Below are 13,198 nucleotides of genomic sequence, written 5' to 3'. Positions count from 1 at the left end.
CAAATACTGGTTCATGATTTTTCTTTTATAATATAGGAAATAAACTCACATGAAACAGAGATTATTTTAAGAATAGGGTCACTATGTTCAGATTTTTATTTTCATGTAATAGCTTATTTGACTTTTGTTCACTATGTATAGGGCAATACAAGTGGTAGAATTGTGGGATACACACACACACACACACACACACAGAAAATATCCCCACGTGCGTGTGTGTGTGTGTGTGTGGTGATGTGTGTCAATCCCAGGACCTTCTGTAAGCTATATAAGAAATCTACCACTGAGCTACATCCCCAGCCAGCGGTACAGTGTCTTGCTATGTAGCTTGGACTCATAGGGATACTCCTGTTTGAGCCTCCCCAGCGCTGGGATTACAGGCATGTGCCACCATGTCGTTTCAGAGGCCTGCTTGGTGGGCCTGGGGCAGGGCCGGCACTATAGTACCAGGAATCGAACCTGAGTCCTTGCATTTTTAAGGCAGGTGCTTAGACTGCTGAGCTATCTCCCTAGTCTTATAGCTCTTAATTTTTTAAAAGAACTGGAAAAAAAAAAAATCCTGTATTTTAGGGAAGGGTTTACAGGGTGTTCAGGGTCTCACTACTAGTTTGGACTTGTGGTGATTTTCCTGTTTACAGCCTCCCAAGTGCTGGGATTACAGGCGCATGCCACCACGTCCAGTCTCAATTGCCCTCTCTGTGCGCCCCAGGGTTGGGGCCAGCATGGCAGGCATGGGGATGGAACCCCCAGGCCCTGTGCCTGCTTGCAGGTGCTTTAATCCGCTGAGCTATTAGGCCGGCTCTGAAAAATATTTATTAAGAAAATTATAATTTTTTTCGTCACACAAAATAGGGAATCAATTAACACTGTGAGCGCAGGAAAACAAATCTGTTTACTTGATGAAAACTCAACTGTTGTAATAAAAATATTAATGTCTAAATTCAGATAAGAACCCATTGTCTAGTTTTAACCTAAATATACCCAATGTATAGAACTCAAATATAAAAAACACTTCTGGATTTACTTTTGCAGAGGAAATAAAATTGAAAGAACTATTCAAAAATAAAATTTGTTTAGTTTTTAGGCAAATACTACTTAAGGTGGCTTGTGGGTTAGCTCGGTTGTTTAAAGCGGCTGCTTGGGCAACCTCAAGTCAGGAGCAGGGGACCACAGTTCAATCCCAGCTCCAAAGCTGCACCCTTAAGGCAGCCTGAGCTAGCCAAAAAAAATCCTACTACTTAAGGAAGTATTACTAGAACAAATATTGCAATGACACGATAGCAAAATAAAATGCTTGAACCACTTTTTTTTTTTTTTTTTTTTTTTTTTTTTAAGAAAACCCCGTTCCTTTAATTGCTACCACCAGGTGGCAATACAAAAATAGCAACCCACATATATATCTGTATCTTGCAACCAAACTCATGGGCTCTTGTCCCCTTCACAGTAGGTAGCAAGTATCTTTCAGATACTAAAAATAAGGTACTGCTCAGAGCCAGCATCTTATTACAAGAATAAAACTTAGGTAATAAGAGAAGTCTTTTATTTTTCTGGATTTGAATTCAAATTACTAAAGCTTAATTGGGTCTAAAGATTACTAATAGGATTTGTTAATGCTTGAACTGCATGCTACATTTTTAAGATAAAGTAAGTACGTGACAGCATTCATAAGTCACATGGCTATAGGTTTGAAGAAACTCAAATCCACAAGAATAGCACTGTTGCTCCATTTATTTGTTTTGATGTGCTGATATTTATAGCAACCAATCTTTAGAAGAGATAAACAAGTCACTGAAATGTTACTGAGCAAAGAATAAAGACATTTAAAATTAGTATAGTTCTGTTCCATTCCTAACAATATTTCCCTGGGGTGCTGTTGGGAGTGTTTATTATTATTTTTTGGGACTTGTACTATGTCAAAAGATTTTTAAAGTTTAAAAAAAAAAATCCTTTTCACACCACAAAGGACAGAGGCCACACATTTCCTGTCCAGAAAGCCAAAGTTCTTCATCATTCTAAGTACTGGCCCCAAAGTACTACATATGTTACTCTGGTCACCTAATTGAGTACAAAACAGGCACAGCTCTCTGTTTGTTTCTGTGCCACTAACATCTCTGTGCAGCAGGAAGGGCAAAGACACGATGTATGTCAGGGAGAAGAAAGAACCAGCTCTGTACACTGTCATCCACCAGCCCTCTGAGGCCATCTGCAGGATAATGTCAACAGGACAGAGACATACTCCTTTTGGGGAGTTGGGAACCCCTTCTCCCCCATGAGAAGTGCACGTCCTCGCTCTACACCGAACATAATCCGGGGGTTTTGTCTATGGCTGTAAGCTTAAAAGTTCCCAGGGGTTGAGGGCTAAGAATCGCTTTCCAAGGCAAACACTACCTTCTCTGGATTTCAGTTCCTAGGCTTTAGGCTTTGGATAATTTTAAAGGCCTTTTTGGACTCTAAAACTCAAAATGATGATTCTGAAAGGTCATTATATGAAGACAACATAGGGAAGCCCAGTGGGAATGTGTCCTGGGCAGTGAAGCACAACAGAGACCATAGCCAAAAGGGCAAGTACAGGTGGACCCCAGGGTGGGATACGAAGGGGCAACGCTGGGAAAAGGAAAAGCAGTAGGGTTAGCGAGTGCCTGGTGATGTAAAATAATTTTATATTTCCTGAAATGGAATAAAAAAGTATTTTATATTTTTCCACTAAGACGGAAGATATTAAGAATGAAGCAAGGGCTATAATTTTATAAATAATTCCTTTTTTCTTTCTGCCATGAACTTCAAAAATCTTAAAAGTCAAATGTTACCTGGCCATTCACAGCATATTTTTCTGTCATATATCTATATTCTAATTTTTAACTTCAACAAGCCTATTGGCTATGAAGAAAATACTTTTGAAATATAATAACAAACTTTAAAAAGATATGAGGAAAATATCTTTAGTAACAAAGTATCCTAAAAAGAATTTCGGCTTACACTGCAGAGTATTTTAATTTAAAAAACAACAATAATAATATTAATACATGACCATTTCCCAAAGAAAGTTTCTGCACAGAGCCCCTGAGGATGCGGGCGGAGGGTTGTGCACACGAGCAAGCTTGGCAGGTGCCGCTCCATAGCACTGCAGAACATGGTGCACAGCTGCTGAGGCCTCTGAGCAGCCAGAGCTTGAATGCAACCCCCAATCTGCCTGAACACTGTGTTCTCACTGAACATCTATTTGCAGTCTATCATTATTTGCCTGTATGTATTTTGGGAAAGAGTGAAAATGTATACATAAGTCATCGGGATCACTACAATTGAATTTGATGGTAGTTGAGAGTGGTTCACGGAATGAGACTATCTTGTGGACCTCATGTGGCTAACAGCTTGAAACTGGCCGTGCAAAAAAATTAAAAAGGTAGTTTCTGCTTTTTATACTTGAGTACAGAACAGTATCTGCACTGGTTGGTCAGATGCACGTCAACTCTATGGGTGAAACACTTTAAACTTTGGAGGAAATCAATGTTTTATATTACCTGTCCTTTCGGTCAAGTGTGGTGACAGATTTTATATTAAAAAGTTCCCAGCCCTGAAGTGGAATGTTCATAATTTTTTCCTCCTATCTATACTAATGTTTTTTAAAAAATTTAAATTGTACTACATGATGTATAGCCTGTGATGGACACAGCATAGTGATATGTAAAAAAATATGTGAATTCAGGGGCTGATTTAATATGATTCATAAATTATTACAGGTAGTGCATTGTAACCATGTTATAATTTCCAGTGGAAAAAAATCAACTAACATTAAGAAAATATAGTGACTGTATGGGAAAAAATTGGGAGATGAGGGAGAATTTGCATAGGCATAAGATAGATGATTCCTTTTCAGATATAACACAATGCTATCTTACAATGTCCCAAAAGCCTGCTGACAAAATGGCTCCCTCAGCATCCATGACCAGTGGCTCCAGGACTCTCAGAAGACATCGAAATCTGGGGATGCTCCAGCCTCTGATATAAAATGTTTAAACATATAACCTACGCACATTCTCCCATATACTATAAATTATTTCTGATCTACTTAGTCTACTCCTTATAACATGTAAATAGTTGTTGTATTGTTTAGGGAATAATAACGTGGAAGAAATTCTGTACATGGCCAGTACAAATAACTTCTTTCCTCTAGTACTTCTGATCTATGTTTGGCTGGATCTGTGGATATAAACTTTTACATATGGAGGACTAATGATGTAAGACTAAGGGAGACCCTCACCAAGCTAAACTTGTGGTGGAAATGCCATTGTAACAGTAATTTATAATAGTGGAAATTTAAAAAAAAATAGTTCAGGGATAATCACTAATTAGAACACTGCTCAAGTTGCAACTGTGCACCTGTCAGTGTTAGCACACTAACTGGGAGCCCAAAAGCCCATGTACAGACTTTCAAGGCAAGCAAATTTAGAATTCAAAAGACTAACATGAGAATTTATGCAGTGCAGGAGTACAATTTATCTGCTGAAAGAAAAATAAACTAACTAGAATGTCCTTTGTTACAAGACCAGAATGTGCAATGACGTCCAGGAGACAACCCTCAGGAGAAAGGCGAGTACCTTGTGATGCAGTCCTCTGCCTGCTTCTCGTTGTTCATCTTGTGGTGCAGCACAGCGGCCACCGCCAGGGGGCCCGCGTCCCCACACAGGAAGGTGATGGAGCGCCTGCTCAGGCAGTTCAGGCTCTGCTTCACGTAGCCCTGTGCCATCTGCAGATAGGCAGGGTCCCCAAACACATCGTGGAGGTGTAAGTACAGCACAGCGATGCCTGGGAGGCGGGAAGCAAGCAATGAGCAAAGGGTGGCTGACTATACTGTTTTGCTTACTCAGCAGTGTGGGTGTTTTTGATAAGCTACAGAAAATAAGTAAACTATCTGGAAGTTCACATGACTCTAGTGCTTGGCTTGGTTCTATTGCCCAGTGGCAGAGAACCAAGAACGGGTAAATTTCTAACTTGTCCTCGGGTCCCACACAATTGCCACACTTCAAGAATAAGGACATAGATTTGGGCAATAGAGAGGTACAAATTGATTAGTTGCCTTTATTCTGTTCTGGTTAATGTATTATACTTGATAGCTAAATGACAGGTGATGAAACTAATGATGATCCTAAGTAATACTCAATTTAATGACTGATAACTTATGGTTAATAAATGTTTTATCCTTGTGCTCTAAATAAATTCAGAGCAGGTAATGAAAAACTCAATTTCTCTTTATGCAAAAGACAAGTATTTATGTGAGAAGGTCATTCATATAACCAAATCCAATTCCCTAATATTCTTCTAGGCAGGGATTATAAGACAGCTATTTGACATATGAGAAAATGCATTCAATTCCCCTTTAATTTTTTTCCTCTCTCAAGGACCCAGCTACTGTGCTAACTGCAGTGTGGAAGCGGTGGATGACTTCCACACTGCGTCGCACTCCCCTGGTCCTCCTCCTCTTGAAGCCTGCTCCATGTACCCGAGGTGCTGTCCACATGTCCTTGTTCTCAGCGCCTGTCATGGGGAGATAGTGCCTTCCCTCCAAAGCCAACTGGTTTTAAAACAGACTCAGAGATGCGGAGCAGGGACTTAGGCTGCCTGCAGCATTTTCAGAAAATCTTTTTACCCCCTTAAAATACATTTTCCATCTCATTTGCCATTTTTAGAAGACACAGAGCCTCTGTTTAAATCTAAATTAATAGAACCAATCTCTTCACAGATTTCAATGCAGTAAAAATGCAGTCTGCAAAATTACTTTTCACTGTACTGAGGACAATTTTAAATTTAGATAGTTTTCTCATTTTGCATGGGTAATCTCAAAAGCTTTGTGCTACAGACAATTCAATTTCACATGTATATTAAGGCCAAATTTTCATTTCCTGCCAAAGTTAATAACCTTGTCTGCACATTCAAAGTGCCTCGGTGTTAGTAATTCCACAAGCTGATGATCAGATGTACTGACTTTAAACGTTTGCAGACAAATGTACAGAAACCACGTAGGCGGGTAAGAGAAAAAAATCTCTTTTTCACAAATGATCAGTGTCAAGAGCTTCTTCCAGAATTAGGTCCTTAACAGGCTTCATCTCCACCCATATCACGCAACTGCTGGCAATCCATTTAAACTGTTACCTTTCGTTTTGTCCTCCTATTCCAGCTGCTGCCTGAATGCCCCTAATTAAGTCATGTAAGCACTAGGGCCACATAATGATACGACTGAGCACTGAGAAAATAAAATGTGCTTAAATACAAGCCCAGCGATTGTTTTCCTTTTCAGACCTTTGTCTCTCATGATCAACAATTCCTGGTGGCTGACATATTTAACAAATAAAACCTATTAAGGTTTACAGTCGTAATTACATACGAAAGGTTCTTTTTCCTATTTTACAATATTTCATTCATTCTTTTCTCTATATTAATATTATTATTTTTATTCTCTCCAAATTCCCCAATTCTAGCCCTCAGGTCTCCTACCCCTTTCCGTTCTGGGCCTCGGTGCTGTGCTTGAATTAGAGCCATTTGCAGGCCACAGTTGGCATCATCTACCTGCCCTGTCAAAGCACCCATGGACAAAAGACTAAAGGACCAATGCTGCTGCTGATTAGAAAAACTTCCTTCATATACTTACAAATGAGTCTGGGTCAACAAAAAAAGTATGTTATGACTTACCAATAATTTTTGACTCTATGTATTTGAATAATAAAAAAATGACATTCACAGCCTATGGCCAAATGTTTTAAATTTGACCCTTATGATCCTCCAACTCTTGACAATATTCACATATATAACATCACCTTCATAAAATATCAAAGACTCAGGGCCGGTGAGATAGCTCAGTGGACTAAGCACCTGCTTAGGCAAGGGCAGGGACCAGGGTTGGCACCAAATGCCATGCTGATGCACTGAGCTGGCCACCGAGACCAGGCATGGTACTGCTGGGGAGGACTGAAAAAAGGATGATCACTATGAGTCCGAGCTGCATAGTGAGGGAGACCCAGTCCAGGTGTGATGGTGCATGCCTATAATCCCAGCACTAGGAAGGCAAAAATCAAGAGGATCATTATGAGTCTGAGCTCTGTTGTGAGACCCTGTGCATGCGTGCGTGCGCGCGCACACACACACACACACACACACACACACGCCTTAAAAAAAAAATTTCAAAGACTCCAAAGATAGCTGCCATATAAGGAATAAAGGCATAGCTATAAGTGCTCTTAAATTTTCCTAAGGGAAAACATATCCGGACCTTACATATGTACTCATAGACTTGGTCCCACCAACAGTTTAAAAAGCTTTGTGAAATGTCACTCTTATGAAGGTAAATTCTTCATGGAAAGTCACACAGTACTGTGAGATTTACCATGCAAAATACCAATCTCTTTCCTCACCCCATCCCTTATTCTTGGAGGTAACCACTTTGAGTGACTTCAGTCTCTACTTCTATTATCTGTCACCAATTTTAATCCTAAAGAACACAGCTTTCTTCAAAGCTAGAGAAGCAGCAGAAGCTATACCAGTGTCTCTAGGTGAGCTGAAGATTTTTTCACTTTTAACACGCCATGTTAACACGGGAAGAGGACAGCACTGACTTCGGGGAAGTTTGCTGTAGGTACACTGCAAGGTTGGAACAAGTGCAGGAGGCGCAGTTAGAATCAGGTTTGGGATCACCAATGAGACACAGGGCAGGTGGGTACAGGAGAGATACAGGGTACCTGAACTTGCGAGGTGCTTGCTGAAGGAAACATCAACAGCACCTGGGAGGGAACGAGGGAAGGGAAGACATCATGATGGCTCTGAACGTCCAGCTTCAACAGCCAGGGGACAATGCCACCATCTATTAAAAAGGCAACGCCTCTGCCAGGGCCAGGTCAGTGTTGGAGGTTGGTAGTGTCCATGTGTAAACCCATCCCCAAAGATGATTCAGGTCTATAAAGACGTTTAATACGATAAGAAAAAAAAAAAAAAATCACTTCTAGGGTAACAACCCCCTCTACTGGTTACAAGGCCTGGTACAGAATGATGCAGTGCTTCACCTTTTGAATATTTTTTTCCTTTCAGCACAGCAGATACTACTTCTTTAAAATGTGGCCAAAATCCAATTTTAGTTAAGTGCACTCTTGGAATTTAGCCTGAGTATCAGGTAAAATCTCCTTGTATACTTTTGTTAAGAAAGAAGTAGGACAATGGAGATAGGCTTTCTTTCAGTTTTTTATTCTAGATCATAAAATAATTAAATGAGATTTAACTTTAATCTCATTTAATTGTAAAAAATACCCCAAAATTTCCCTAATTTTATCATTTAAAAATTATTTTATCATCATTTTATTTTTAAAAGCCTTTCATTTTGAATCTAGCTAACTTAGACATTTTCATTAATATAAAAATTAAGTTAAATACTGTTCTGTTTTTTAGTCGGCTTACTTGATGGTGACTAGTGCTAAGCTATGAAAATTAAGGCCTTCTGTAGAATTTTACTATTGCATGAGATTTGCTCACATATTACTTAAGACATATGAACATAGTTTTAAAAAGACAATAATCCACAATAGGAATATAGTGAGAAATACACAATGCAAAATATAATTAGGCATTTATTTCCCCATGAATCTTAATGTCATTAAACACTATTTTAACTCTGTGTTAACTGAAGTAGTAAATGATTCTAGTGCATTTCCAAAGCAGTTGCACTAAAAGACTATGCAAATGGTTTCTGCTTTTCATTAAAACAAAACAAAATGAAACTACCACATTGTCTGAGGTGTGAGAGGCCAGAAGAAAGCGAGGCACCTATTACTACCAGCTTGGACTTCTGGAGCCTGCCCAATTGCTTTAGAACTGCAGTAGTGTTACAGTCTCTAATCACCAGAACCTATAGAAATGTAATTACAAGTAGACAAAATTTAGAATTCAGTTTCTCAGTTCCACAGGCACATCTGAAATGTTCAATAGCCACATGTGGCTAGTGGCTCTTATAGTGTATATCACAGTGACGTTTCTATCACTGCAGAATGTTCTATCAATGGGACTGTCCTGAAGGCTTGATGGCTGTCGTTCTATATAAGAAGTTCAGCAAGTCTGGCACAGCCTCAAAGTACACCCTAGGCTTCTCCTGGTTTTGAAATGTTAGCAACTAATCAAGAGAAAAAATATACCAGAAGGACCAGTAAGACTCTACGTAATGGCATCTGTCCAGGCTTTCAGTAGGAAAGTTCTGGGGCACATTGTTCTGTTCTCCTTCCTTCTACAGCTACTATTCTGAGAAGGGAGGGTAAACTGTTTAGGGACACTGCTAAATCCACAATTTCCTTACTCAGCTACTTATCCCCAGCAGTACTATAAATACAGCCAGCTGTTGGGAAATAATTAATACCAAGCCTTTGAATTTCTGAGAGATCATTAGTCCTATTCATCTTGACCAATCAAGACCTTGCTGTGTCTCAAAAGTGTGGAGATGATGAAAACATTCTCCACAGATAAATTACTCTCTCAAAACACTTTTCTGTAATTTGGTCTTCTAGAAATTACTCAACATTTTTTCATTTATTTTCTAACCAGTCTACCACAGTGTATCAACCTCTGCCCTGGTATTTCAGCGCTGCAAGGCTAATTCTTTATATATCAGGTTTTTTTCACAGATTCTTCTCATGTGCTCTGGTAAGAAAAATCATGGCCAGGTCAATGCCCAGTAATTCTGAAAGACAGACAATTCCTAAAGGAGGGGCAATGGAGTGTTACAGTCTAAGTTTAAATAAATTGCTCCTGAGTTGAAACTTTAGAAGTTCACTATCAATTACTACGTTTTCTTCCTTTCTGATCTAGGATATAAAATGTGGAAGTTTTTTCTGACTAACCCAGTAAGGTTTGATTGCCTGCCTTTCCTATGTTAAAAGAACTGTTTCAATCGTATGTGGGAATAATTGGGCTTGTGCATTTCTGCTTCATCCACAACATTACAGCTGTCATTAGGGCAGTATTAACATTCTTTTCTGGCAGGACCAGGACATCTGTCCTGTTATCATAGTAAAGCTAAGCATCACAAGCAGCTGCATTTCCAAATATTCTGGTGATTTAAATACAGATAATCTGATGGGAAACTAGTCATGACTTTGTCCCTTCAATTTAATATTATCCCTAACAAGTAAGTGGAAAAGAAAGGCAAAAAAGCACTCCAAATATAGCTTTTGTCTATTTCAGAGCTGAACTGCACAACAAAGAAAAGGATATTTAAAAAATAAAAGGGGTGGCAGAGATACTATACTTTCCTCCTGCCGCCAGGTCCCTGCAGTCAACTGCTCTGGAAATGCCACCTTCCGACTCCTCTTAGCCTTGTTGTGCAGACTGTTACAGACCTTCACAGTGGTGATACATCTTTTAGCACAGCAGTTATTAAGAGCACAGGCTCTTCACACTGGTATTGAGCCTGCCTCTGTCACTTACGAGCTGTGTGATTTTAACCTACATCCCAAATCTTGCTGTGACTGAGCTCTATTTGTGACAGGGAAATGACACTAGCTACAGAATTACAGGGAATTGTGCTAATCCCACAGCATAGTCCCTGGCTTGGAGTTGGGTTGTACAACTTAGTACAACCCAACTCCATCAGACTGGGAACCTCAATGAGTGTTAAGTTATTGTCCTAACTCTTGACTTTTGGCCCAAAGGGACAGAACACAGTGGGAATGGCATACCTCTTTCCATGTTCCCACCTTTATCTTTTTCCTCTGAACCATGAGGTTAGAAAAATGCAACCTGCCTGATCATCTTTCTGAAGATCTGCTCTGTCTTTAGCCTCCATCACTTCACCTATTTCCTGTTTCCCATGTGACCATGGGTACCTTTGGCTGTCCCAATGCTCTGTTTAGCTAAAGCCTGGGGGTGACAAAGAGGAAGCCCCTTTACAACTGGGTCTATAAATTGCTTTTTGTCTGTTTCAGCAACTACATAGCCTATGTTACACATTATGATTTCTGCTCACATCTCAAATGAATCATGTTGGATTAAGTGACACATCCTATTCGATATGACACATCTCATCCTTTCCCCACTGCCTCTAACTTAAAAGTAACTTTTTTTAGTTTGCATGGTGGTACCTAGAGTTGCAACAGCAGGGTACTTTTCATTCATTTGTTTGTTCATTTGTTCATCTATTCAACAAATACTTATTGAGCACTAATTAACGTATGGACCTGGCACTGTGCTAAATGTTGAAGCTTTGGGATGAAATGACACAGTGGTAGCCCTCTTACTGTTGTCTCTAAGACTCAAATGGCTTAGATGTATCTTCACTGCTTCCTATTATTTCTTCTATCTGCCACAATACTCATCCTGCTCTTTATGCACAAGCAACATCTAAACCCTACACTTGCTTCAAGCCTGTCTTAGTAACTGACGATGACCTAGAGTAAAATGACACTGGCAGGTAGCACTCCTAGCAAAGCTTTCTATCAGTCACTGAGAAGGGCTCTAATAAATCTTATATGGATCCGTGTCCTTGATTTCTCCCACTTGCCCTAATAGCTCTGGCTGGGAGGGATAGGTGCCTCTCTGAAGGTGAAGGACACTGGGTGAGAGGCTCAAATTAGACACTGAAATGCTGGCTCTGATGTACAGCTACTTCATAAGGAGATCAAATTGCAAAGAGGAGACTACAGGCCAGAGTGAGTCCTTTCAAATAAATCTGGTGTCAGCAGTAACTAAGATCTGCACGCTGGAGCCAGAGCCCAAAGCCTATAGATTTGGCAGATCAGAGGAATAGCATCTTGAAACACTGTAATGACTTGCATTTAGAGTGCAAGCTAATAGTACTCTAAGGATTACACTGTGTATTTTCTTACTTAAAATGTTATGTAGCACTTGAAAAGAGGAAATATATGCCAATCTTAGCCTCATTAACTTTGTGAGCTGGTTTCAAAAGCTTGGGTCATGCCTTCAAGACTAAAGTCCCCAGAGTCCTCTGTGAGTACGTGTGCGTGCTGGAGTATGAGCTGATCATCATTTCTCCCAGGAATCATCATAGTTAAGAGTGAGGAAAAAGTGAAGTTAAATAAGAGCTAGCACTTTCCCTCATTTTTGCCTTACAGACAAGTGAGATGAGCCATCCCTTGGGGTTACTTAACTTTTTTTGCTATGTTATCTGCAAGGGAAGCAATCTGTTCTAGAAAATGCTGATTTCTAACATAAGAACACTTCATCTACTCATTTAATTCTTTATAACAATTCTTACCAGTGTTTTGTGCTTACAGTCTTTCTCTCTGCCTCTACCCTGGGACTGGCACACCCGCCTAGAGCAAAACCCACCAACATCCAGTGACCAGCGGCCTTCAGTCCTCTGCTGAGTTCACACAGGTATGGTCCCGCCAAGGCCCACCCCGTAGGTGACCATGCTATCTGATTATGGGGGAGGGGGCCCTGCAACTGCTGCTTTCTGCACTGTGGTGCTATGTACACATAGACACCAACAGTTCTTCACAGTGCACCAAAATAAGCAAAAGGTATCCCTTGCTGCACATGCTGCGAGCACATCCTGAAAGAATGCCTGTACTTCTACTGGGAGGAGTCGTGGGCAAGAAACAACTCAGTGCTTAGGGCTGGCCTGCACCCGAATCAACATCTCCATGCATTAAGCTTCAATGTACTATACATTTTATAGAAGATTTTGGTGAAAGGAACTGAGGCTGTCCATTTACAATACTACTCATTAATAGCTGTGAGAGCAACCAATTGATTTTTGACTACTGATAATAATTCACTCAAGAAGATCTTGGGAGATCCTGAATAGACCCAGAGCACAGGTCGGGTGAGTGAGTGAGACTGACCGGGGCCGCTGGATCCTGTATAGACCCAGAGCGCAGGCCCGGCAAGTGAGTGAGACTGACCGTGGCCGCGGGATCCTGAATAGACCCAAAGCGCAGGCCCGGGGAGTAAGTGAGACTGACCGGGGCCACGGGATCCTGAATAGACCCAGAGCGCGGGCCAGGTGAGTGAGTGAGACCACCCGGGGCCCGCGGATCCTCATTTGACCCAGAGTGCAGGCCCAGCGAGGAACCCTTCAGCAGAATTCCCTGCAAAGAGGCTAAAGGCAAGACCGATCCAGATGATTCAGGAGCAGAACATCTTGCCAGAGAGACACAAAGGGTTCAACTCTAATGGCTGCAGCAGAAAAAAGTGGAGCACAGCAGCCAGA

The 13,198-nt window shown here is 40.6% G+C and overlaps 1 protein-coding gene across 1 annotated transcript in view; it reads right to left on the bottom strand.

Moving 5' to 3' along the window:
* Lancl1 (LanC like 1) overlaps positions 1-13,198 on the bottom strand; it is a 38,930-nt gene that overhangs the window by 10,082 nt on the left and 15,650 nt on the right. Inside the window, exon 3 of the mRNA XM_004626609.2 lies at positions 4,596-4,803. Within this exon, the coding sequence (XP_004626666.1) occupies positions 4,596-4,803 (208 nt within the window). The remainder of the gene's footprint in view (positions 1-4,595; positions 4,804-13,198) is intronic.

Source organism: Octodon degus, unplaced genomic scaffold (assembly GCF_000260255.1).
Source record: "Octodon degus isolate 3935 unplaced genomic scaffold, OctDeg1.0 scaffold00016, whole genome shotgun sequence".
NCBI classification, from domain to species: Eukaryota; Metazoa; Chordata; class Mammalia; order Rodentia; family Octodontidae; genus Octodon; species Octodon degus.
Note: the sequence above shows the minus strand (reverse complement) of the source record. Positions and strands in the feature narration are given on the sequence as shown.